The sequence below is a fragment of the Colletes latitarsis genome, chromosome 12 (assembly GCF_051014445.1).
Source record: "Colletes latitarsis isolate SP2378_abdomen chromosome 12, iyColLati1, whole genome shotgun sequence".
Classification (NCBI taxonomy): domain Eukaryota; kingdom Metazoa; phylum Arthropoda; class Insecta; order Hymenoptera; family Colletidae; genus Colletes; species Colletes latitarsis.
Window position 1 is genome coordinate 22,940,632 of NC_135145.1, and position 26,867 is coordinate 22,967,498.

Here is a 26,867-nt window from a genome sequence, read left to right on the forward strand (position 1 = left end):
TCATCATGATAAAACGTAAGCAATGATCGATCACAGCGCCCTCAGCTGCTTAGGCTGGCCTAACCGTGTTCGTGTTGTGATCGAGGGAAACAATTCTTTGTCACTTACCTTTTGGTATTTTCAAGATTTCTTGTTCATCCATCGGTGCCCGACGCTTGAAAAATTGAGGATCCAATGTGTCGAAGTGCAAAGGTAGTGGTTTCCGAATTAAATTGGCTGGATAAAACGCGTTTCATCAACTCTCGATTCTCGTATCCCCACCAATATCAATCTTCGACGTCGAATTTGTTTCCCGTGAAGAATTTCATCTGCTTCGAAACCCTTTCGAACGTTGTGCTTTCCAACGTGCGCAAGACACGGTTGCGTATAAATGAAAGATGAACGCTTTGCGGTAATCCGAGCGGTGTAAATTTTTTATTTACACCCGCACGCGTGTGATGTTCGCTTCGCAGTTCATTATCGAAGGCGTGTTCTGTACGATTTTGTGTGTGTATAGAACCGCCATGTGATCAACACGAACTGTCGCGATACTCGTAAGTTTATTTCACGATGGAATAGAGTAAAAAGTTCTCCGCAATTGCAACATTATAACAATAAAAACTTATCGACGGTTACGAGTAACGCGTGAACCGTTCGCGTCACTCGTTCGGATACGCGTACGATGCTTCGTTACAATTCTTTTTTTCTTTATCGATAGTACCATAAAACGCTATAAATATCGTATTATAAACTACTCCCACCTAATAATAGTTTATCACAATGCACTGCAGATAGTGTTCAATCATTTCTAACGTGAGATATTTGTTTTGGAAAATCGAAAGATTGATGAAACGTCGTTAATTAGAAGCTATTTGATTGTTTAACAAATTAATTACAATGAATTTATTGATTGCACGTTGTAGGGAATGCAATAGGGTCTGGAAGGTGAAAGTGGATATGAAACACCATGAAATAAATATCCAAGCAAAGGAAGAGGTACATTCGAGCAGTTGGTCTTCACGAAAGAAATACAGAAAAGAATGATGAAATCATGATGCATCGCAACATTATGCATGGCTAATTATCATTGTGTTCATATCGAGTTATTTTGAATGATTTTATGCGTTCAGAGAAGCTGACGCTTGAAAAATCATCATAGTTTATCATTGCATACATCGCTTTACATGTGTATATATAAATATATATATATATATTGCAAATATATATATATTTATATATATATATATATACACATACATCTAGCAACAAGATTTTTAAATATAAATCTATGTATACACGCGAGTAGCCTTAAACAAGAGTTACCGTAAGTTTTTGATAATTGTGGTGCTGGTTGATACAATCAACAAGAGAAAATCAAATTCGTTTGAAGAAAGAAGTAATAATTGTACCATGTTTCTCTATCCCTGGTAAAAATCAGCTTCCTAAACGATGCTCAAACAGTTACAAGTACTACTCTTAAATAGCATACACAGAGTATCAAGTAAGAATCTGTTCTGACACACGATAGTGGCGTAATTGAAACGATAAAAATGTTTTAAGTCCACGAGGAGGATGCGCAATGGTCGGAAGAAATTATGTTCTGTGATTGTAGCATTTTGCAAAATTACCCATGTTGTACCATGTGCGACTGAGAAACGAGTTAACTGTAATATATTTTTCCACGAAGAAAGTAATACGTTAATGCGATCGTTTCCAAACGAATTTCGGACGACGCTGTATTTCGGAGAAACGAGAAACAGTGCTTATGCTTGTGCGTGGATCGGAAGAACCGAAGAGAAGACTTTGTACCGGTTAGAAAAATTCTTCATGTATCTTCGAGTTCGTAAGTTTCAAATTCAAATTTTTGACAGCGGTTATTTCCTTTTTAGACATTGAAGGTACACTCGAGGAAGTCCTAATGCTGAAAGGAAATTTATCACCGTATTTAGACACTCGTAAAGAAGAAGAGTCGTCTTATGTAACTCTCAGCAATGGGCCATACGGTATTTAATCTTTTACTAGTAAACACGTAAAACGTAGAATAGGATAATTAATCTATCTTTTTTTTTCGTTGCAGCGTATGTAGCCGATTCAGCTACCACTGGACCCAAGAATAATCATGTCCTCGTAGATGTATATTTTGTAACCCCTATTCTTTGTAAACACTGTAAGTAAATGTCTAGTATTAAATCGATTATTCATACTTCGGTATATTCCCTCGTAAATCGATTATTCGTATTACAGGTGAAGATTATGTTTGGGGCACTGGACATGTGGGAGTCAAATGCAAAGGTGAGTTCGATATATTTATTAATAAATTACATAGTTCGTAAGTAGATCAATGCGATCATCGTTCGTATCTCGTGTAGATCCATAGTGTCTTGTCCCAATGAAGAATATATTCGCGTTCGAAGAGATAAAGCATGACCAAGACGAGTCGAATTTATCTTTCGGAAATTTAGTCATTTTATCGATAACCAGTGCAAGTTATCGAACGATATTTTTTGTTTACAATGATATTACCGATCGCGTAAAAAATTGATCAGCGATAAGTTCGCCCTCTAGTCGGGTGAATTGCGAACACCGACGACGCTCGTTATTTCTTGGATCACCATCGAGGGCGACACCGTAGCATAGTAACACATGCAGTCGTGGTGATTTCAAGTGGCGTGCTATCGTGTCCCCCTTCACCGTACGTCCCGTTCGTTTCCAGCTCGGCCGGCAGTTTCTTTTCTGAAACTCCACAACCCTCTCCTATCCATCTTGCTCCCCACCATCGAGCCTTTGCCATCATACGATCCAGGGACGTCTCAACTCTTCACAAGTATTCGCTCCTATATCCTAATTCGTGGGACTTTTCGAGCATCCAACCTCAACCAGTGAGTTTCTGCATACTCGATCGATACTCTAACGTTTCAAAACAGTAATTAGTTACGTGAAATTTTGGAACGGTTTAAAATTTCATACATTCGATCGAACACGCTTTTCCCCAAACGCGTAACAATCGCTAACCAAATATCGTTTCGCGTATGTTAATCCCAGCAGTCTATTGTTCCCGTAATCGCAAAGTGAATTGGTTCTTTCCCTTTTTAACGTGCATCATCGAATCCTATGATAATTCGCGAATTTTCGTCGAGCTCCTATGCCGGATATAGACACGGCAAGTCTAAATACGTGGAAGATACAGAATTAGCGAGCAAGAGAGGTAGAAATCGTTGGTCGTATATCCGCGTATAAGCCCAGATATTGTACACTCGGCAACTGTGCAAACGAAATTACTTACGTTTCATTGGATTTCACGCTCGAGAAAAAATGAAACTAACGGCAGCGCGCGCGCGGCGTTCGCGTAGCTCTGGCGCGAGCGATCGGTTTTTCAGTGGCACGCGTTGTTCGCCACGAAATTGTACAAAAGTGTAACCTCCCGAACGACTCGTTCCACGCGCTCTCGATGGGGAATCGAGGCGTTTTCGAACTCTCGAGTCGCGGATCGCACGATCGACGGTAGTCGACCGTTGGATAATCTTCGAGAATCGATGCATTCGATTGCAACTACACGCCTACGTGACCGTGCTCGCGTCGTGTCGGAATCGATGATTCCGTCGTGACGCAGGGAAGAAATGATCGAAGAAAAACGGCCCTGCGGCACGATATAAAACGGGTTCTCTTTGTTCCTGAGACACGCTTTCGGATGCATATCCTTCCATGACCTACGTTCGACCTGGCTCGTCCTTGCCATTCGACGATTACTCTCTTTTTCTCTGGTTGGCCACGATCTTTCATCGTTCGAGCTAAAAAGTATGCTTCCAAAGCGGAGGATCGCTTCTCGTTTACGCTGTCCGTGATTTACGCGGAAACAGCTGATCTCGATTTGGCCAGGGACACCACGTTGCACGAATCTATGCGAAGAAATTCCTCGTGGAAACGGTCTGCATCTTTCCTTCCGGAAGATCAGGCTAAATATTCCACGATCTTGAAATTTATTTTCATATACGTACGTCTCGAACGGTGGTTTTCTTTGCTCCATCGATCCGCTCGTAAAATTAAACTCGTGCGTCATTCGTAATCGTCCGCTCTCGAAATTCGTCGACGTTAGGGATGTCTAAATAATGATTCTCGCCGGTGTTCTCGCGGTTCCTCCTTTGGAAAGGGTGCAGAATTTCCGTGAAAATTTGATCGTGGCATACGCGATGAGCTTAGGTAGAAAGAGTGACGGCCTAAGCGTGGTTCAACGATGCGTTTCGCCTCTCTCGGCCGACAGAACGAGAGAAAACGATGAGGCACACCGAGCTGTTTCGAAGGACAATCGAACGGGGTCAAAAGTCCTCCTGTTGCTACGTGAAACGAACGAAGCCATGGAAACGAGCTCGTCGCGCAAGCGCTTCGCCCTTCCGCCGCTTTCCCCCCTTTTTTCCACAATTTCCGGCTTTCTCTCTCTCTTTTTTCCCCTCTCTCGTTCTCTCTTTCCTTCTCCCGCTCTCGTCGACGAGGCAGATGCACGAGTTTTTCCACTTTTTAGCCTCGTCGAACGCGACGAGTTGTGTGTCGTGCATCGGCCTTCCAGAAACGATGGAAACCGACTTTTTCCTTCCCGCGTTTCCTTCGATCTCGCGAGAAACCTAACCGCCAACATTTTACGGGCTCGTTGCTCGCGAGGGTACTTCGACCTTCTCCGGCGTCGCGTCTGATTTGTATTCGATTCGTATCTGGCGGAACGTTCTGTACATTCTTATCAATCGAGGGAGCATTAACTTCCGTATTTTCTCGTCGACGTGGCACCCAAGGTACGATGCACTTTCGATAGCGTCACGACGGTCTTGATCGATCGAGAAGATCGCGGATAATAGAGAAAACCTCTTTTATGCGTCGTGTTCGATGCAGGGCCCGATTATAATGCCGTGTTCCATAGCCTATGACCTTAATTGAATAATTTCGATCCGAACGACCTCGACACCACCCCCTCGCTCGTCCCGTTTACACGGCCCATTCGTATGCACTTTGACCGTCGAACGGAAGCCTCTCGAAGCAGCTGGTCGTCCGGTCAAACTTGCACAATTTCAGCCTGTCTGCCTAGGGGAATATTATTGGTTCCAGAATTTTTAGTTTTATTCCTGGTCGAATGTCTCGTTTGGGCCTGCTAGTGGACTCGTCAGTAAGGCTTCCTAGCAGGCCCTGCCTTGGGATATTGGGAAGTCGTTCGAGGAATGTATAGCAACCGAGGGGTCGGTCGAGCGCTTGTGAGAACGTGACCCCTCTGGTGGCGAGCGTGGGAGGCCACAATCTCATTTTTAGCGTGGATATTTGGGCACAAGAAGCTGCTAGGGCCCTCGATTCGCGATGATCCCGTGTTTCGGAGCCGGGAAACTCCCGGGAGCGAGTTCCAGGCGGTGGGGGTGAAGCGTTAGTCGTTCAAGTTACGTGTAACCCCTGCGACGCGTGACAATACTTCCACGTGTACAGCGTCGTGCTTCGACTCGTTCTCGAGAACGCGCCTACGTATGCCTACTTACGTCCGTGCATCGGCTTCTCGTACACGAGCTCTTCGTATCAGGTCGGTCGATTAAACTAAAATTAACTCGTCCACCTCGAGCGAGCGTGTTCCCTCTTTCGGAGCACCTTCGCCGTACGTTATACTCGATCGTTCCGGACGTTTAGCCCCGTGTCCTTACGCTTTTCGCCCCCCTTGGGGCCAGAATTCTTTCATTCTGGCCTGTTCGGAGTTGAGATCGGCGTCAGTTTTTCTTTTGGCGCACTTTAACGCCTCACTTGCCCCGGTGGTCACCGGTGACCGTCACTCTGAACTTAGAATGCGTTGCAATATTTAGAATAGAAGAATCTTAATATTGGTAAATAACTCTATTTTAATCTGGAATATTGGAAAATAACAGATTGCCATGGTGGTCACCGGTGACCGTCACTCTGAACTCACAACCTGTTGAAAAATAAGGTTCAATACAGTTATATTAAAAGCTTCCGGGGTGTAAGTTTTTTTATAACTGCATGCATCGATACTGTATCGATGTATCGTGGTTGAACGTAAATATTGGTAATTTAAATTCAGCGACCAGTGTCGTATCAAGTGTAACAGCCCCCCCAGGAAGTGTCGAGTGTTTAGTTAGAAGCTCGATTTCTAATATCGACGAACTCTGGCTGCGAAAAAAAGAATGTCGGTCGTTATTTCCATTATGCACGCTGGCGTGAGAAAGTTTCGCGATCGTACGCGAATTTGTATCGACGAATGCAAGAAACACGTCGGCCGGTTGCTTTTAATAAACCTCGTACGTAGCTTGCACGTAACTTTCGATTAAGCCGCTCGGATATATGCACACGCCTACTTCTCTCTTTGCGCTCGTCGCCTCCCTGTCCCCCCGGTGGACTCACAATGAAGTTCATTCATCATCCTTTTATTCCGATTTTTGATACACAGTCCCAGCAATCTTGCCGCATAACCGATTTATGATACATACATATTTATGAGCGGAATATTTGTTCGACGGCGAAAGTTATTCCAGGCACTGTTCCAGTAGTTCGCGAAAGCCAACGAAACTAGAAAACCCCCTCTGTCCGTGCTCTTTTTGCACGAAACCGGGGAATCTTCTTTGCAAACTCGAAAATTGATGTATTCAAATTGGCCACCGATATACTCGCGAGTTGTCCGATGCCTCCACACTGCATTTTCTCCGTGTTTCACGGATCTTACGAAGTCGGATCTATCCTTTTTCGTGGCCACCGTTGCACGAACGAAATTAAATGGCACGCGTTTGAGAAGTTACGTGACGAACGGAGGAGTCTGTGTGCTTGTGCAGCGTGTAAATTCCGCGTGAAACTAGACGGAAAAGAAGAAAGAGAAATCGAGCGCGTGGTTCTTTTCTCGATAGGAATCGCGTGTCGTCGCGAATGCATTCCCCCGGTTCGATTAGGCTCGCGGCTGCATTTCAGGGAATGTTACACACAGCCGGGATGCACGCGATAGAGCTGCATTGATTCGCAGATATAGAGGCCCCCAGGCTTAGGGCGGAGGTCATGGGTAATGGAGTGCACCGTCACGTTGCTATGGGAAATTCGGGATTCCCCGGGATAAAGGATGAAGTCGACGCGAGGAGAATAGGGTGCGTACGACGCAGTTGATCGAAACTCCCGGCGACGTGAAATATCGATAATTTTCGATACCACGTTCTCCTTGAATCTCGATAGAGTAATATTCTTTTTATTTTGGCCGATCAAACGAGATGGAACTCGGCATCGAAGGACGGCAGTTGATTCGCGTTGGCGTGCATTTCCTACCTTTCTGTTCGGCAATTACACGCTGGCTGCTAATTATTACCGTCGAGGCACCCGCAATTTCGTCGATTGCGTAACGCGTCGCACTGTAACTCGTCTCATTACCGAGAATCTACCGCCCACGCTTCCTACGATAGTCTCGCGACGTATAGTCGGTTCCCTCTGAATCATATTTAGAGGTTCGAGGCTGTTAAGTAACGACACTTGCCTTCTCGATGTCTCGTGCAACGCAGAAAAGAGAAAAAATAGAAACCGATATCTTGACGAATTCATTTGCATCGTTACGCAATCCTCTGCGTCGATGGATTCGACGCGTCGATCGTTGCTTGTTTTCGAATTAATTGGCGCGTTCGCGAGACGCGCAAAAGTGAAATAAAACCGAGAGCCGCTTTGTGTATATCGCCGGGGCGTGTCCTCGTATTTAAACATCGATGGGAAAGAAAACGGGGGACCGCGTGTTATGTTGCATCGTTTTATTCTTCGAGCAACGCGCGATCCGTAGGCGGGAAAAAGTCACGTGCTCTTACCTATTATTTATCTTCGATAAAAAATAACCGATATCTCGACGAGAGGTCTGCCCAAGTACAATGGCACTTATTGTTATCGCAGTGCCCGTATCGAGTCGCGAGAATTATCGAAATTCTAAAGATCGCTTTCTCCCGTTCGATGGATCGATCTATCGTTGGTAATTTCATTCGAGTTTCGAAACGTTCGATGTAAATTCGCGAAATTTTACGAGGCTTGACGTTTGTTAACCAACACAGGACCTAAACGTTCGACTAGCCGCGACTCGAGCAGCGTAGTTGAAAGTTATCAAGCAAGATTCGCGTAATATAGATATTTAATAACGCGCCGCGCCTCTTGCGACCTGATTCGAAACATACCTCTGTGCACGGTAAAAGAAAAAAAATAACCGCGTTCCTTGTCGCAACCATAACGTTCTGCACGCTGACGCGAATCGAAGTTTTCCCTCCTTTTTGGTCCTTTGGAACGCGATAGGGGAATCCCACTGGACCTCGCGCTCCGGCTGACTACACACGTCCTTATTCTACTTTGGCTGGTTATAATTCAATCGAAACTTATTGGACGATCCCGAAAGGAGAGTCTACCCTTTTTAAATTGGGGAAATCGATCGGTCCTTCGGGCAGGACGAAAGGTTGGTCTTGGTGGTTGGTGGTACTGTGACCTTGAACAGGACACTCGATGCCCGCGCGCTTGCGCGGCTTGATTCGATCATCCTACGTCCAGGGATCCTTGTATCGCTCACCCCCTCGCTCCTTTTGCCTTGGAAAGTCGCTTTTCACTTTCACGTCCCTTTCTTCCCTTTCAAGTACACGCGTGCGACCCTTTCATGCAATTCGAGCACCCGGAGGCCCTTGGTGCGCGCGAGAGCACGTGCGTACGCACTTGAACGCATCGCTCTCAGAGCTTTCACGATAAGAGAGAACGAAGGACGATCGTAGAGAATGAAATCTGATCCCTGGCCCCGTCAGCATCCAGATTTACGACACAGGGAAAGGGAAGCACGGGATTTCGATTCCCTCTTCTAATTTTTCAAGTTTTACGGATCTACATTTGACACGAACGAGCATCGATATTGGTCCAGCTCTCGATACAGCCACGAACGACGACAAACTTAATATCGTTTTCACGATCGTATTTACGATCTTCGCACCGTCGTGGTTGAAAACCGCGGATGCGTCTGTTCGATGGGCTTTATCGCGGCTGGTCCTCGATAAGCACAAGCCCGAGTCCAGACCGATGGTAATTTTTAATTAATCGGTTCGAACGTGGTCCGCGAACGATGATTGCGCTGGCCGCGCTCAAACTATTCAACCAGATCGAATACTCGGTTCTTCGAGTAATAATAGATCGTACGGCAGAAATCAACGATCGCTGGTTCTTGTAAAATCGAACCAGATATTACTGCAACTCCGTTCCGTGTTTATTCGAACAAAGCCTCTGCCTTCGATCGCGCGAGAACACTACAAAATCTATTTCCCTTGTTCGTCGACGAAATTAGACGATATTTTAAACGCGAGAAGCGCGTGTGGGTGGGAGTGCGGAGCTTGGAAGAAATTTTCGCGAAGCCCCCCAGGCCCGGCGATCGCTTCGTACGGGGGTGGTCGCGTTGAGGCTACGGAAACGGCCGAAACAAGACGGAAAGGGCCGAAGTGGAACGTCGACGGTCGAGCTCGAGCAACCCTCGGCAGGCTGCGACTGCTATGGCTATTGACCGAACTTGGCGGACCGGCCGGTCAGCTGTGCGCCGAGCCGCCGGAGAAGATATTTTCTCTGGTAGGGAATCGTACGCGTAGAACACTGTGAAACGACGTTAAAACGATCGGGTGGTAAACGGGACGAGCGAACGGGACGAGGAACGACGAGAACGGTCTTATTATAATATCGTGCGCTTTGACAACGATCCGGCGAAGGTGGAAGGAAGCCAGGAAGAACGGACAGACAGTCGGAGAGAAAGAGAGAGTACACGCCAAGTACCGTACGTGACTGTTTATGATACACGGGCGATATTCGTGTCGATCCTCTTTGGTGCGCGAACTCCGTAGACTCCTACACCTTCGACGAGTGGAAGCCCCTCGGAAACATTGAATCTTCGATACCGCGTACTTGTACCGAAAGATAAAAGTCAGTCGAAGTGGTAGGAGAATGGCACACGAAAGACGGATGAGTCGAGAGTGAGAAAGAAACTAACAGTGTCCCGAGGGAGGAAAAGAGAGAGAATTGGTGCATGTACGAGGGGAGTGAAGGTACGTCAGAGAGAAGGAGAGAGAGAGAGTGCGTGTATGTGTGTATGCGAGAGAGAAAGAGAGCGTGTGTATGAGAGAGAGAGAGACAGAGGGAGAGATAGTGCCGTGCACGTACGTGCATAAAGTGACGCGCTTGTGTGCGTGGTGCAGGCCGCCGGTGCAAAAAGTGCAGTGCCCAGTGGACTTTTCCATCCCGTGACCAAGAGGTGCGTGCGCTGCTTCGACGAGTAGGCACGTATACACCGGTCTTTCGGCGTGGACTGGATCGGTGAAAGAATAGGAACATTTGGTATCTCGGTTTTTCCCCAAAAACGTGTCCCGGGAACGGTTCACCGTCGAATCGAGCGGCCAGAGGTTCTCGACGGGGGTGTCAAAGTTCAGAATCGTCGATAGAAGGACCGGGGAAGCATCGGGGAACGATCATCTTTCGGAACACGGGAGGCTACCAAGGAGAAAGAGAAGGTTATATGCGTGGCGAGAACCAGCAACGAGATACCAGTTGTCCGGCGGCGCGCTGCCTTACCGACGGATCGCCCGTTGACTCGCCGATGGTAAAGTGCCTCCACCAAGCGATCTATCGGGGAAAGAAGAACGCGAACGAAATCGAGAAGACAGGAGCACCACCGCAGTCGCGGACTTTTGGTGGTCGCGATAAGGGCGAGCGCAGATGTGTCCCGTTTCGTAATCGATAATCTGTGCGCGGATCGTTCGAACAACCAAGTAACGCTGGGTTACGTGAAAACGTTTACGATCCAACGATCGACGTGAAAGTTTCGTCGGAGATTTCGTGACTACCGTGAGATCGGTGCTTTTACCGCGAACCGTGCTAACGGAGATTTACGCCTCGCAACTGTATCTAACGTGTCTCGAATATAACGAGCTACCAAGACTGATTCAAAGTATCCGAAAACCGTTTAGCGGTGGGACTGTTTTCACGCGCGAAGGACGATAACGTTAACGGGCACGTTTGCTGGATAAACATCGAGCATGGATAGATTACCGATTGCCTCGATTGGAGAGAATCGACCGCATTGGTGAACCACCGTCGATCCGATCGACGAGGGGGACCGCGTTGGGTCCACCTGGAGTCGCTCTGTCGTCGAGACACGAGGATCTCTTTCTGGGTCTGCACGGCCACACGAGGGACTACGTTGAAAATCGTTCGGTGTCGTTGCTTGACGAAACCGGTTTCGTTCGGCTCGGCGAATCTCGACGTTTATACAAAGGTCGTGTGTGCCCCGCGCTAGAGAGAGACACAAAGAGAGAGAGAGAGAGAGAGAAAGAGAACGAGGGAGAACGTGTGGTAGGAGCCGAGATTTATGGAAAACGAATTTACACGAGGTCACACCCACGGGAGCGACTCTATCTCCGTCTCTCTCCCCCCTTCTTCCACTTCTTTATCCGTGCGTGTCCGTCTATTTCCACTTCGATCGAGTTAAAACGCGGCTACGAAATCGGTGGGATCGCCTCGATGGAAAGGTTAACGTTTAAATTTTACCGATCGTCGTTCTCTCTCTCTTCTCGCTTCTCTCTCTCTCCGCGAGCTAACGTACAACGGAATATTTCCTGCTCGAAGATATCGACGATAAGTTAACGATCGAAGCGTTTCCTTTGAACGTTAGACGAAATGCGAGTCGTGGAAGTTGCAACGTAACCCCCTCTCTCGCCCCCCCCCCTCGAGAGGTGTATTTGGAAGGGACGATGACGGGTCCGAGGAAGGCTCAGGACTCCCCGGAAAGCGGAAACTTGGCGGAACAGGAGTTTCAGAAAACCTAGTGGTCGGCGGAGGAGAGGTTTGATGATCGTGATCATTGGCCCGAGCGATGAAGCGGGCGACAAGCGCATCCGCCGCAGCTGCGACCGCTGCTTCGCAGGTGCAGCAGCCCGCGGTCAGTTTACACGGCCGGATACACGATCTCCTTAGCCCGATAACGGCGGTGGGTGGCAGCGGGGACAGGGAGGAGCACGAGAAGAAATCCAGGACGAGCACGACGACGACGACGAAAGCAGCGGTATCGTCGCCCAAGAGAACCACCTCGAGCGATGACACCAAGTCCAAGTCCACGGCCATGTCGCGGCTGTTAGCCGTAGACGCGGACAATTATATGCTACGCAAAGGCGCCGGGACCACGACGACGACGAGCACCGTGGCAGCCACGACGTCCTCCGCGTCGTCGACGATCGCGAGCCAGGCCACCATCGCCACCAATCTGCAACTGCACCGCGACACCAGGAAGCGAGCGTTCCTGACCAACGTCGTCACCACCAATGCTACTTACAACGAGATTCAAATGACCCCCTTGACGAGCTCCCCCAGCGAGAATCAATCCTCGGATCGATCCAGGGGAATCGTCGCGTTATCCAAACGGTACCCCAATCAACAGAGCTCGGTAAACAGCAATTCCTGCGCCGTTGTCACCGTCACCGCCACCACGTCCTCCGTTTTCACGACCGTTTCCACCAGTTTGATGAACGGTAACGCGATCGTCAGCCATCGCGTTACCAGCCGGTCGAACGTATCCGCCTCGAACGAGGAACAGAACGCGAGGAAATCCGCCGAGGAGGCGGCTCGCGAGTACGACGAGCTTTGGAAAGGGTTTGTTTCGTGCGCGAGGCCAGTGTCGTTTCATCGATACGTGTGTTGGTGCGAGGGTGGCGTGCAACAAAATCGCGACACGTCCTCGAAACCGATCGGTCACGAGGGCTCGGGTTCCGCTAGCGGGCAGCGCGCCCTTCTCAAGGGCAAAGGAGGCGGCCTCGAGCCGCCCCCGCTCGATAGAACATTCGCTAAACTCGGACGTAATCCGTGCTGCTGTTGCATGTGCGGTTCTGTATGTCCTGCAGAGTGCCATGCGTGCTTCCACGTGGTCTGCTCGGAGTACAGCGGGCAGCACCTCTGCCAATGGAGTAGCAAGGGTCACGCGCTACCGGGCCAACTTTACGACAAGGATAAGGTCAGTAACCGTTCGCCATTTTATTAGTATTATTTCATCAGACATTTTAATGGACCCCTAATTACAAACTTGTACAGCTAAAATAGAATACAAAATACTGAATATTAAAGTTATAAAAAATACAGTAACAGATATGTGTGTACAAAAGTAACGATATTGTTATTATTGCATAATACATTTTAGTGGACCTCTTTTTACAAGCTTATACAGCTAAATTTATACCTTTAGACGTACGATTTATTTTCAAACAATTGTTCCAAACGGTACATTATTTAATTTCGAAGGAGATTAATGTTGAACAGATTTTTATATTTTTCGCAGCCCGACCAAGTTGTATACAGGGTGTTTGACTACCCTTGGAAAAATTTTAATGGGCGATTCTAGAGGGCAAAATAAGACGAAAATCAAGAATACTATTTTGTTGATGGAGGCTTCGTTAAAAAGTTCCGTTCGTACTGTATTTTTTTCTAGAAAGATGGTAGGATTTCGAGAGTATGTCTAATGACCAAAAATGATTGTAATTGACCCCAGAACCTAGAAATAATGTTTTCAAAATGATTTGAAATTTTTTAATAACTTTATAACGAAGCCTCAGTCAAGAAATTGATATTCTTGATTTTCGTCTTATTTTGGCCTCTAGAATCTCCCATTAAAATTTTTCCCAGTGGTGGCCGAACACCCTGTATACGGAAAATTGTTTACCATTGTATATATTGTTGTTATTCGAGCGCATGGGTGAACAGACTGGTTCGACGACTGGATCGTATCGCTTGTGTTTTTCTGATTTACATAAATAGCGGGCGTGCTCCTTTGCAGTTCCAACCCATGGAAATTTGAACGTGTTCTCAAGTACCCTTTACTCGCCTATCTATTCTTAGAACGAATTTTGTACACAAACATTAGCTGCGTTTCGTTATCAGAGCGAAAACCTGCTCGAGATTCAAATCAGTTACGCCTTTTGCGACAGGATTGAGGAAAAATTCTATATCTCGAGATCTTGATGTCTGGACAGAGATTAAATTCGATTCGATCACACTTAATCGATACATAGTCTGCGAACAATCAAATCGTTTCGAATGCAGCTGTCGTTTCTATTTTTACAAATTGCACACTTCTAATCAAATTTTCACCGCCACTAGACGTTTCTAAATTTTAGCAATCGTTCGATTTCACGATCGAAAGGAAATTCGTCGAATATTCGCGACAGATACAAAGATACTGGGAGTTTCTTCTCGAGTAGACGATAGCAGAGGCCTTATCTCGTTCTCGTCACGATTGTAAGCTTAAGGTTACGAGAGAAGGTTACGTTTTCTTTTCCCTCTTTGGTTTTTACGCTTTCGCTTTATCGGGCGATAGACTGTTCAATTTTACACGTACGCGTACAAAAGTTCGTACGTCTCGTTTCTCTCTCCACGAAGTTCCCTATCTAATCAGAGTTTCTGGTCGCGTTGTGAATAAACGTCGGACCACGGCTTGTTGTCCGCTGGCAGCATCCTCCGAATCGCCGAACAGGTTCGGGAATTTCAGGTTCTCACGATGTTTTCACGATCTGGTCGCTGAAAATTTGCTTACAGCCTCAAATCAACCTTAACGTATCGTCCAAATATCACAGAATTCCCTTGGTATTTCGATGTAAACAGTATACAAAGAATCTACTCCATTTTTTAAAAATATTTATTCATCTATAGAGACACGAGATCAATTTGATTTTAATCCTAGAACGATTAAAGATAGCTGGAACTGTAAAGGAGTATGGACCTTCGTGTCTGACCTAGACACGGTTCAATCTACTTAAAAGTGACAAAAGTATTCAACAGAATTTAATCGTATAATTTTTCCTGCGATTTCCATTTGAATTCCATTTTTTTCGACAGTCCGTGAGCGAGTGGACGTCCCTAAACGTCGTCGAATGGATGGCTGCCCTAAATCTGTACCGGTATGCGGACGTTTTCAAATCTAAGGACATCAAGGGCAGTGATCTTCCCTACCTGGACCGGGATAAGCTCTTGGTAAGCTAATTCTCCATATTTATACAGGGTGTTCAGTCACCCGTGGGAAAAATTGTAATGGGAGATTCTAGAGGCCTAAATAGGACGAAAATCAAGAATACCAATTTGTCGATCGAGGTTTTATTAAAAAGTTATTAACGTTCAAAGTTTGCGCCTGCAGATAGGCAATCGATACACATTCGAATTTTTTTCTCGAAAGTGCGCAGGATTTCGAGGATATGTCTGTTCACCAAAAGTGATTCTAATCGACCCCTGCAACTGAGAATAATTTTTTTAGAACGATTTGAAACACGTGAAATTTCAGGGGAATCATTCATTCATGATCAGACATATTTTCGTTAATGAATTTTTTTCTCGAAAGTGCGTAGGATTTCAGGGGTTTGTCTGTTCACAAAAAATGATTGTAATCGACCCCCGCAACCAAAAATAATTTTTTAATAACTTTTTATCGAAGCCTTAGTCGAGAAATCTTCCATTAAAATTTTTCCCAGGGGTGGCTGAACACCCTGTACAAGTTCCACTGACCATTTACTTATTTTTAAAAAATGCCTTTATCGAAACTTCGTCTTCGATCCGGAATAAGGTTAATAAAACTGTGTTTCGATTGTAAAATGGAAAATACTAATAGTCTGCGAATTTTTCTCCCGTTCCCGCTTAGGTTTGAGAGTCGCGCGTCGAGAGAAGTAGAATCCACAGTGGGCAGATCGAAAATTCTTTGGCTAGTACTCAAAGGCGACGACCTCGACCGAAGAGTATCTGGACGAAGTTTTCCTTGGCCCGTTGACCCTGTAATTGCCCTGTAGCGTTTGCTGTACCACCACAGTCGCCTCTTTATCTGCTAGGGGACCCTCTTTCGTTTCTTTATTTCTTTTCACAATGAAATTTTTCATCGCTTATCGCGAATACTCGAGTACTTTCCGGTCGTATTTGCGCGAATGGATTTTCCTTTTGTTATCTGCGCCCGCCCCGAAATCTTAAATTGGAACATCGTACGTTGTTTGGCTTCCGTGATGCGATCACGCATACCCACAAAATTCTGTATCATTTATTAGCGTTAAGTTCTTTCAAAATTTGAAAATAGCGTGTATCAACCCTTAAGTGGGCTCTCAATCTCAACAAAATTATTTTAAATGGAGATCAATTTTCAATCCCAAAATTGTTTACAAGACCAAAACTTTGATTTCAGACGATTCGTAAACTACACAACTTAAAAGAAGCCTATTAAAATTTATTTTCTTTGACAATTTGAGAATTAATTGTAACTATTATTAGCTTAAACTTTCCTATAATCTACTTAAGGGTTAAGGCGAACTGTTCGAATAGAACACTTTGTTTACGATATGGAATTTAGTTAGAATTCTCTACCTGGAGTTTCGGGAGGATTCGTCTCGTTTTAGCCCGTGCTCGAAGAATAAAAATGTCCTGACCCGTCTGGCCAAGGTTCTCTCGGGCGTAAATCGCATATTACCATGCTAATCGACTCGTAAATTGTTTCTCGCGTCCTTTCGGCGCGAGAAATCGTCCGGATTCTCGGGTTCACTTCGTCCTTCGTCGCTGGATCTCTTCAGCCTCGAATCGGACGACGTTCCTTAGATCCATCTTAGGGCAATTTAAAACCGATTTGCCCGCGTTACGTTGCAAGTTTCTAGCTCTCTCTTATTTTTATCGGTCGCCTCGAAAAGTCGATAATTACCTAATTACCAAGATCGTTAGAACGTTCCCGTCGCGGGGAATATTCCTCTTCGTCAAAGACGTTTCCTGCGTCGCGCAAGACACGCCTCGAGGTTATTGAAAATAAATTAAGGGCGTACTATCTTTGTCGCGAGGCGTCGTCTTTCCTTTACAGACGATAGAGCGTAACAATTTAACGATCGTCTCGCGACGTGGCACCACCACGTATCTTTCTCGCTCGAGGCTCCCGAAAAAACCTTCGGGACTCGCGTCGTCTCGCGTGTAATTAACGCTTAACGCGAGCGGGGTGTCAGGTTGATGGATCGCGCGTACAAGTTGTTATCTCCGTCGCTGATTCCAGCAAAAATTCCACTCCGATCGGTCTTCTCTCGCGACCGAGAGTCGTCCATAGAATTACTTTCCTTTTCGTTTTTAAACTCCAGCGAAATAAAATAATCTAAATTTTTTTTCTGGTACACGCACGTGTTGTACTTCCTCTACGGAAATTTTCTTCCGCCCATCAGGGTGGTGGTTTCGCTTACAAAATATCCGACTCTGTAACATGGTTTCTTGACATTAATCGGAACAAACGTCAACGTCCTCGAAGCAGTTGTTAGAATTAAAATATAGGAAAAGTCCTTTACCACAGCGTAATCTGAGGTTCGTAATCGTTTTCGAGATACGAGCAATTAACGTTTTTACGCGCGACCAACGTCGTGGACATGATTTTGTGCTATTTATACTTCAGCCAGCTGATCGTGAACATGCACGCCCTCGCACACGATAATCACGCGTTCGAGTAAAAATTTTAATTGCTTTCGGTATCACGAAAAAGGAAGATCGCAAATTGGCAAACGATTTTTCTAATTATCTCGGAGGAATTCTCGTGTCTCTGTTTTGTAACGTCCTGTACGCGGCGCGTATGTACCGATATTTCACTTTTGCCACGCGTTGTTCTAATAATAGCGTCTGGCCCAGTGCACGTCGTGGCGCCAAGAAACGCGGTAGTAGATATTAAAATAGTTCAGCGGGAAGCATAATTCTGAAAAAAATTGCGTGCCAACGGACACTGCCGGAAGGAAGTGCTTGGAACGCGTTAAAAACAAAAATAAAGAGACACGTCGAACACCTGGGTTTTCGTAATAATTAAGAATATGTATTTTGTTAAAAAACAGTTGGATTATTGCAAGGGACGTTCCACCACCTGTTAAGTCCCACCATCAGCCTCGTCTCAACGCGTTCACTGTCCGGTCTTTCGGCGTCGTATCCAAAAGCGTGACGCTATGACCCGTATATGTGTCACGGGCAGCGAAGGAGATTGAAAATTAAAATTGGAAAACGTTAGAATGTTTCGTTTCTATCGTTTGCAGAACATGGGCATCAAAGATGAGTTCCATCAGAGAAACATTCTGGCCTGCATCGAGGAGCTCTGTCAGCCCTCTCCGAAGCCCGCGTTACCGGAAGCTACGAACACACCAGTCACACCGACCACCACATCCATCGTGGGCACCGACTCCGTCGGCAGCAGCGGCGTCGCGACGACTGGCGTCGCGCATACCCTGATACCGCAGAGTTTCAGCGCGCTGGAGAAGTGCAGCAAGTGCCATAAATATCTCAGAGGCCTGCTGCATCAAGGCTTTCTTTGTCTAGGTACGCGACGATCGTCTCAGTACTCTTCCGAATCATTTACAAAATTACTAAACGTTCCTTTTTATTTTAGATTGCGGTCTGGTCGCGCACAGGACGTGCTCAGCGACGGGTTTACCCTCGAACTGTCTGCCGGTCGACTCGGAAAATCGCGCTCAAAGATTTACTCCAGGTAATAGCTTCGCCTGCACTGAACAGAGTTTTATAATGGCGTGACATTGATACGGCCGTACACACCCATTTACTACTTCGTTACATTAATGAACGGAACACGGAAACAATTTAAAAATTCAGATGTCTTTTAGTTGACTATCACGGATTGCATCAGAAACGTGTTCGCTGACGCTCGGAGAACTGCTTTGCAATCGTGGTCGGTTATGAAGTTTCCAGCAAGGACACCTTCGGATATGTGTGGCGCATTACTTGTCGTTCTAATATCTGAATAACTAAATATTCATGGCGTTGTCTTTCGTCGTTCACCGCGGGAGAATGAAAAAAAAAAAAGGAACTGTCGTTTCGTTGGTCGCGTTTAATTCACGCGCGTCTTTCTTCGTCGTCGCTACGCCCACGCGTTACGATAGCGAGCGTGTTCGTTCGACCAGACGTTTTTCTGAGAAATTAGCAGGCGATTCTGATAAAACGATCGCGTCTTCTCTGTAAAAGAGAGCGTCGGACGTAAACTTGGGATATATCGTCTTTTAAAATTCCGTGGCACCGCCTTCCTCGTTGATTTGTCGGGGCACCTTGACGAATATTGAGTTTCCGCGTTGACCTCCATCGAACGATACTCGATAAATTTATGCGTATACGGTATCGTCGGGTCCCCGCGTGTTTTAATTCGGACTTTTTGTGCCATGGGTCTCGCCTCGAGCCAACAGAAGACCACGGTGTCATCGAGAAACAAGACGTCGGCTGTCACGGTCGTAAAAATAAATTTCTTTCTTCTTTCCCCGCCCCGAGCCACTTGTCACTCCTTCTCCGCCCACTTCACCTTCTTTCTCTCCCCCCACCTCTTGCTTGTAATGTACGCGTACACGCCTTTGATTGTACAAGTGGCGATGCTCGCGACGAGTCGCTTCGAATCGCGCGGATTCTTCGAAAATACGATAAGCGTTTATATATTTACAAGATACGGGCAAACGTCGACGCGTTCACTGTCCGGTCCTCTCAGCGGCCTATCCAATAGCACGGCGATACATGATCCATATACGAGTCACGGACAGCGAACGCGTTAATCCTTTCCGGTCTCGTTTGGAACGCATCGAACAAAAACTGACGAATTTTTTCAGCAGCGAAACTCTAATTTACACGGTCAATTAACTTCGCCTTGCACCTGTTTTTCTTTTGCTCGCGACGTTTGGTCGATAGAGCCTGCTCTGAACAAATGAAAATTTATCAACGAACGCTCGTTGGAAAATTCATTCGCCATGGTTAGTGGAATGAATCGATAGACATTTCAAGTATTCCCGGTTGTCGTAGCGATAAACATTGCTATGCACGACCGCTCCGCGGTGGGCGGACGCCGTAACACTGAAAAGTAACCTCCTTTGTTCCCTCGTTACTCTCTAAACGCTTGATTCGATTGTCCTTTGCAGTATTCGGTCTTGGCCTGTGCTCGCAATTCGACGCATCTACGCGCTCGGCTCCGGTTTTAGTGGAACGGTGCACTCGTGCCTTGGAGGAGAAGGCGTTCGCGGACAGCACATTGGATTTGTACAAAGTTTACCACAGCAGCCCTCCAAACGAGCAAACGTCGGAATTGCGACAAAAGTTGAACGAAGGTAGAAACAATTCCCACAGCCACACTCTATTTATACTTGAAACAAATTTATTCACAATTTATTTACGATTCTTTGGGGTTTGCAGACGTCTGCCAGGCTGATTTAAATTCGTATACCCCTCAATGCATCGCGAGCGTCCTGAAGAAGTTTCTACGGGAATTGCCCGACCCTGTGATTCCCGTACAGTTCTACGATAGGTTTATAGAAGCTTCGAGTAAGTGTCAGACGCAAATATGGAACAAATTCTTTTGAAATAAATTAATTACAATCTCGTTTCAGACATTAGAAACGACGAGCAGTGCGCGGCTCGTTTGGGACAGCTGGTCGCTGATCTTCCCGACCACCATCGTAGCACCCTGTTCCATTTGATGGCCCATTTCTGTCGAATCTGCCAATTACAGCACGGGAGAGGGTACACGGAACCCCCCACCATCCTCACTCAAGTCTTGTGCCACATTTTCCTTCGACCACCTTGGGAACGAATTCTGTAAGCGTCCGTAGAAATTATCTACCGATCAACTTCCCATCCATTACGTTTTTTGCATCCGTATTTTTTGTTCATCGTCAAGACAAATCGTTCACAACATCGAGGCGCACATACGGATAATGGAGATGCTGTTGCTGCACGGCGAGTGGAACGAAAGACTGCCTCAGTTTGCCAGTCCACCTCAGCTGCCGCCGCGGAAAGTCTCGAGACCGCAGTTTCCAGTTTTAGACGCGTACTCCGTTCTGGAGGAAGACAGTTCCATGGACCGATCGTCGTCGTCGAACACGGACAACAAAGAACAACAGCAACCGCACAGGTAATTCACTATTTAACACTATGGAAACTATATACTCTTGCAGAATATCGTTAAAACGTTCCGTTATGTTTGAAATGTTATTTTCTCAACAGACCACGCACGCTCCAGGAGGCTGAGTGGTACTGGGGAGACATTACCAGGGACGAGGTGAACGAGAAGATGATCGACTCCCCTGATGGCACCTTCTTGGTCCGCGACGCGTCCTCCAAGGGCGGCGAGTATACTCTGACGTTACGCAAAGGCGGGACCAACAAGCTCATCAAGATTTGTCAGAGGAACGGGAAATATGGCTTCTCGGAACCGTACAACTTCCATTCGGTCATCGAGCTAGTGGACCACTACAGAAATTGTTCCTTGGCACAGTACAATTCGACGCTGGACATTAAACTCTTGTACCCCGTGTCCAGGTTTCTACAAGTAATATTAAAAAAACTATTTTCGTAAATTTTAGCGGACACCTCTTCGACGTCCGACATCGTCGTTTAATCGATCTTTTCTTCGCCATCAGGATGATGAGATCGCGAGTACAACCGACATGACGAACGTCGCCCAGAAATACGTGGAGCTCGACAAAGACATCACCCACGCGTTGACGGAGTACAAGGAATTTTCGGAATTGTATAACAGAACGGCCTACGAGGTGCAGCTGAAACGACAAGCGTTGGAAGCTTTCGCAGAAGCCATCAAGATGTTCGACGAGCAAATGAAGCTGCAAGAAAAGTTCCAGAAGGAAGCACAACCGCACGAAATCTCAACGTAAGCATCTTGTTGTCGACCCTTACTTAAATAGTTTAATTATCTTGATGATCGTGGTTGCAGTTTAACCGATAACGCTGACTTGTTGAAACGAAGACTGAAATCTTTAGAAGATAGCAAGGATCAATTGGATCGTAGCTTGAAGGAACAGATCGCGTACAACAGAACGCTCGAACGAGAGATGCACAAGTTGAAGCCTGATCTACTGCAGCTCGTACGCCAAAGGGACAAGCATCTAATGTAAGTCTGTCCACAAGTTAAACTAATGATCGTTTAATATATGTCAATGTAGTAATTTGACAATTTAAACACGCCCACTGTCCGTGACCCGTATATGGGTCGTAGCCCGATGCTTCTGGATACGCCGTTAAGAGACCGGACAGTGAACGCGTTCGGTAAAATAATCCAGTTGAGATCGAGCCTGTATTGCTGTGTTACAGATGGTTGAAGAAGAACGGTATGAAACAAAACAAGATAAACCAGCTCATGCTGAACCATTCGCACTCGAATCCTATGCTGGGCGACTTGGGTTACGGGGATCTCCAAGAAGTGGACTTGGAAGTTCATTTCGACGAGAAGACGTGGCTGTTCCTCGAGTGTTCTCGTTCCGACGCTGATCATTTGCTCGTCGATCGACCAGACGGAACCTTTCTCGTCAGGACATCGAGGACCGGGCAGTACGCGCTGTCGATCATGTACGGAGATCCACGATTCTTTTTATCACAGTTGATCTTCGCGCTAATTAAAATTAGTTTGGAATTGTTTCTCTTGCAGGTGTAACGGCACGGTGAATCATTGCATAATATACGGCACTGAACGCGGTTTCGGTTTCGCTGAACCGTACAACATCCACAAGAGTTTGAAACATTTGGTGCTACATTACGCTCAGAACTCCCTCGAGGAGCACAACGAGAGTCTGAGCACGACCCTCGCCTATCCGGTTTTCGCTTCGCCCGCGGCGTTGGCGCAACTGCAGGCGCAACAGATGCAGCTGCAGATGCAGATACACACGCAGAATCAATTGCAGACCGCGCGTCCGATCGATAATCAACACATCGCGCCGCACACGTAATGCTCGCGTGCCGGTCCACCGACGTGGCCAAGCTTTAGATACACCGTACACGCGTACGTTTGCAAGTTTTCTTGGTTGACGCCAAGCTACGACCACGGTCGATCCCCAGAAGATCGGTAATGTCTCTTTTGGTATCGATCGCGCGACTGTTGCGATCCGCAACCTTAACGAAGCACAGTGGTATCGATAAATGAAAACAGGTAGTAAGAGTCTACGGTTATAGAATGATTTACGATGATCGACAGGACCAACTGCATGCATCGCGTTTAATTAATTTCTCAGGGTCCCGAGGGACCCTCACACGGGTCTTGTCGACGACGAAAGGGACAGTTTTTTCTTTTTTTTTTCCCCCACTTTTAGCAACTCGCTGTCAATCTATTCTCCGAGGGAGGATCGTTCGCTACAATTCCGAATTGCACTCTTTTAATGCTCGATCGAATACGTCAGAATAGCAGAGAGAAAAAAGAAAGCAACTGGAATTGGCAATCAGGGTAGCGGTGTCGAAGAATTTAAAGAAGATATTTCTGACTTGTTCGACGTGTTCTTTTTTCGCGAATGCGTTACCTCCGTTTTGTACGTGCATCGTTTACTGGCGATCTACGGAAGCTAGATCTTCAGTGATATTAGAATATAATTAGCGTTGCATGGGCGAGCCTCTCGAACGCGTACGGTTTTTTTTTTTTTTAGCAATTTACAATGATTCTCTTTGTAGCGTTTGGAACGAGAAAGAGAAGACCAGAGGCTCGATTATCGATTTTTCAACTATGGCTCCCGGCACGATCGATCCCAGAAACGTGTGCTCGAAGTTCACAACGAAATTACACCACGGAGGCACGCGTTAGAGCTTTTTTTAAATAATGTTAACGATTTCAAAGTGCTGTGCCAGAGCTGTGTGCGCGACACACCGATTGCGCGAGAATCATTTCTCGAAAGAAAGCGAACGTAATTTGTCTGTGATTTCGGATTGCCGACGCGAGAGATATATCGTGTGTTTATTGTTTTCCCCGTCAATTCTTATACGATGTTTCACATTATTTTTAATTTTTTCCATTAGCGTCGTACGTCCATGATCGATGGACATTTGCATACCTCGCGACCGTATATTACGGGAACGATGTTCGTAATTTTATTATTCGTATGTTCGTACGTTTAAATCGATCGCAGTCTTCTTTTTTTTTATGTCAAAATCGCGCGTCGCGTCTTCGAGTCGGTTCTCCTAAAAATACGTGGCGAATTTTAAAGTTCGTGGTATTGTTTTGGGTATTCGATCATTTTCTCTACCATTTTTATGGTAGAATCCTCGACATTCGAGCCCAAAGGAAACGCAGAAAGAAATACACGATTCTTACATTTCGTTACTGACGTCGATCGTGTTTGCATCGATGAATAATAATCTTTAAATATTATTCCATTATCTTACTGTCCCCAGTAACGAGATTCGGAAACGAGCCCTGCTCAAACACAGTGTATCGATCGCGAATTTTCAATACCATCGATTTTTTTTTTTTTTTCTAAAGAAAAATCGCCACGTATCTTTTTGCAGTTCGCGCATGACACTTGGGGAGGATTGATCTTTCCTGCTTCGTAGATCAAGACTCACGCTGTACTCGAATGATCTCAAAGGTGTTTCCGTCGATCGTTGGGTCACCGGAGCAACGAAAAGAATTTCTGCGACTTTGGTAGTGGAATTTTTAGTCAAAGGGGGGCTCGTTCTCGAGAAATTTTGTGCATTACACAGCGGTCCGTAATCGCAAAAGTGTATCGGGAACGATCCACAGTGGAAAATGTAAATTCGATGGGAAACGCGAAGATTCTTTCGGTTGTCGAGGTTCCCCGCGCGATCCACGATACCGCCGTAGTCAGAAAAAACGAATCCAAGTCGATTGAATGGACGAGCGAGGAAGGATCTCGAGGTTGGAACGGCCTCGTAGCCGCGACGTCGCGTTATTTTAATTAATTCCTGTAATTTCTCGGACGCGCGACAAAGAGTGAAACGATGTGGATGCATGTGGAGGGGAAATGGTGACGCGTTGCACGGAGAAAAAGGCTCGTTGCTCATCCTAATGGCTTCGAATTACTTAGATTTAGGTAGCGTAGGTTTTTTATACGACAAAAAAAAATAAAAAAAGAAAAAAAAATAGTGTCTCGGCGCTCGATTGGGATTCTATATATTTTGTGATCGTCCGATCGTTCGACCGTATTCTTTCGCGCTAAGTCGACGTCGTTTCCTTCGAAAATTTTCTTTATTTTGAACGCAAGCTTCGGTCTGTTGTATTTTCAGATTCGCCGGTTGGAAATTCTAAAAAAACTAACCGACTTGGCGCGAAGGTTCGCGAGAGGCGTTCTACGCGACGAGGATGCAAGACTCGGCTGGAAAACTCGTCGGCAAAGGTCGCGGGTTTTCGAGTTTTAGGACAGCGTAGGAACGAGTCGAGATAATAGAATCCTCGACGAGATGAAACACTTGCCAAATGGACGCGAAACGCTGTTTCGTTCGACGAGAATGTTTGCCCTCGAGTTTCTCGCGAGTCTTACTCGTCGTAAAAAATAACACACACACACATACACAAGAGATACAGATGCATAATACACTGTGCAATGTGCAATTAAACACGACACGCGGTAACGATGTAATACATTGAACGATGAGAATATATGAAAACGAAAAGGAAAATCGCCGGGGAAAAGATGCGCGTGCACGCACGCACGCGCTTTTAATTTGGAAATAAATCTTTAATTATTTATAATATGTACGTACGGTACGTTATACTCATACGTATTATATATACATCTAAAAAATCGTGATATGTACTGTTCAGAGGCGGGGTCAACGAACGTTTGAGAAATTGTATTCGCTGGTAGATCGTCCGTAGATCTTTCGTAACGAACCTGGAACGTATTTTTCAGAAATCTGGTCGAGTGTTTTAAATACGACACGGCAATTTTTTAAGAGTGTCGGTTTGTTGGCGTCACAGGTGGTTAGTGTTAAGGTTTCAGCATCGAAAAGGTGCTTGGAGCGACGCTGGGTGCTCTATGTTTAGGGCTAAACCGTGTGCAACGAATAAAATGATGCGTGCGTGCGTACTTGTGCGAAAGAGAAAAGAGATAATTGGAGATTTAAACAAGGATATTTGACAAACACAGAACGAAGTTGAAGTTGGTGGAACGCACTGAGGGACGATTGTTAAAGTCAATGTATAAAAGTTTGCTCGTTTTTCGTATGCTCGAGAGCTTCGATAAGCGTAACAACTCTACCGGTATTCACATTGCTTTGGATATATCATTTTTATATTCATTTGTTATAAATAGTAAGTTGATCCCAAGATTTATTTTAAATGCATTCGAAAGTTTCAGTCAGAAAGATTTAGGTGCAATACTCGAGCATATCAAGAACGAAGGAAGTTCCTTTATGTATTGACTTTTAAAAAATAGTGTGCCCTCCCTTGAAAACGAGTGGACTGTCAGACGTACGTTGAAAGCAGTGTCCATAGCAAAATTTTGTAAACAATTGCAGAGGTACTCTTTTCCTCACTCTCTTTCTCTCTGTTTCTCATTGCATAGGAAGGAATGAAAACGATTTTGGAGGTCGATAAGACAAAGTTTCACTTTCTTTATCGCCTCCACCCACGCACAAGCTAGAAAGAGACCCAACGACCTCCCCAAATAATGTTCTCTTTCTCTCTCTCTCTCTCTCTTCTCATCTATGCATGTTCCATAACTGACTGAGCATTGTTTACAAAATTTTGAGACGTTTCCCTGCACTCAACGCCCGCCTTTTATAGCATAATAAAAAAAGGATCGCGATGATCCTCGATGCAAAATGCAATGTATATATCCGAGTTAGTGTAAAGCTGTTTTTGTACAGAGGACACGGGAGATTTGGGAATTAAACGTGAACTTCTCGGCAGGACCGGTTCGACGAAGCTTCAACGAAACAATTATCGCGACGATCGTTTTGATTCGTCGAGTCGACGAACGGAAGATGATTCTTCGACTGTTCGGTGCACGATGGATGCAGACCCGGAAGTAGCGACAGAAGTACGAGGATCGATGGACAGAAAACATTTTTGGAGAGACTGAGAGAGAGAGAGAGCGAATTTAAAAAGAGATGACGTGTAAAAGTTGCCTTAGCTTTTGTACAAGAGGTGT

General features: G+C 45.8%; 1 protein-coding gene across 5 annotated transcripts; it reads left to right on the forward strand.

Moving 5' to 3' along the window:
* On the forward strand, positions 1–26,817 carry Pi3k21b (phosphatidylinositol 3-kinase regulatory subunit alpha). 5 transcript variants are annotated; one of them, XM_076780149.1, is made up of 19 exons: positions 1–192; positions 903–975; positions 1,418–1,790; positions 1,869–1,982; positions 2,057–2,146; positions 2,224–2,271; positions 12,870–12,979; positions 14,854–14,988; positions 18,030–18,309; positions 18,380–18,478; positions 19,902–20,087; positions 20,173–20,301; positions 20,367–20,574; positions 20,657–20,890; positions 20,983–21,307; positions 21,399–21,646; positions 21,710–21,886; positions 22,087–22,341; positions 22,421–26,817. In XM_076780149.1, the coding sequence occupies exons 3-19, from the start codon at positions 1,745–1,747 to the stop codon at positions 22,716–22,718; spliced, it is 2,982 nt and encodes a 993-aa protein (XP_076636264.1). In that variant the 5' UTR covers positions 1–192; positions 903–975; positions 1,418–1,744; the 3' UTR covers positions 22,719–26,817. The 5 variants fall into 5 exon arrangements, with proteins under 5 accessions (XP_076636264.1, XP_076636263.1, XP_076636262.1 ...); XM_076780148.1 differs by having other exon boundaries at positions 903–1,790; XM_076780147.1 differs by lacking the exons at positions 1–192; positions 903–975; positions 1,418–1,790; ... (1 more) ...; positions 2,057–2,146; positions 2,224–2,271 and adding an exon at positions 9,385–10,025 and having other exon boundaries at positions 10,176–12,979.
* The last annotated feature ends 50 nt before the right edge of the window (positions 26,818–26,867 follow it).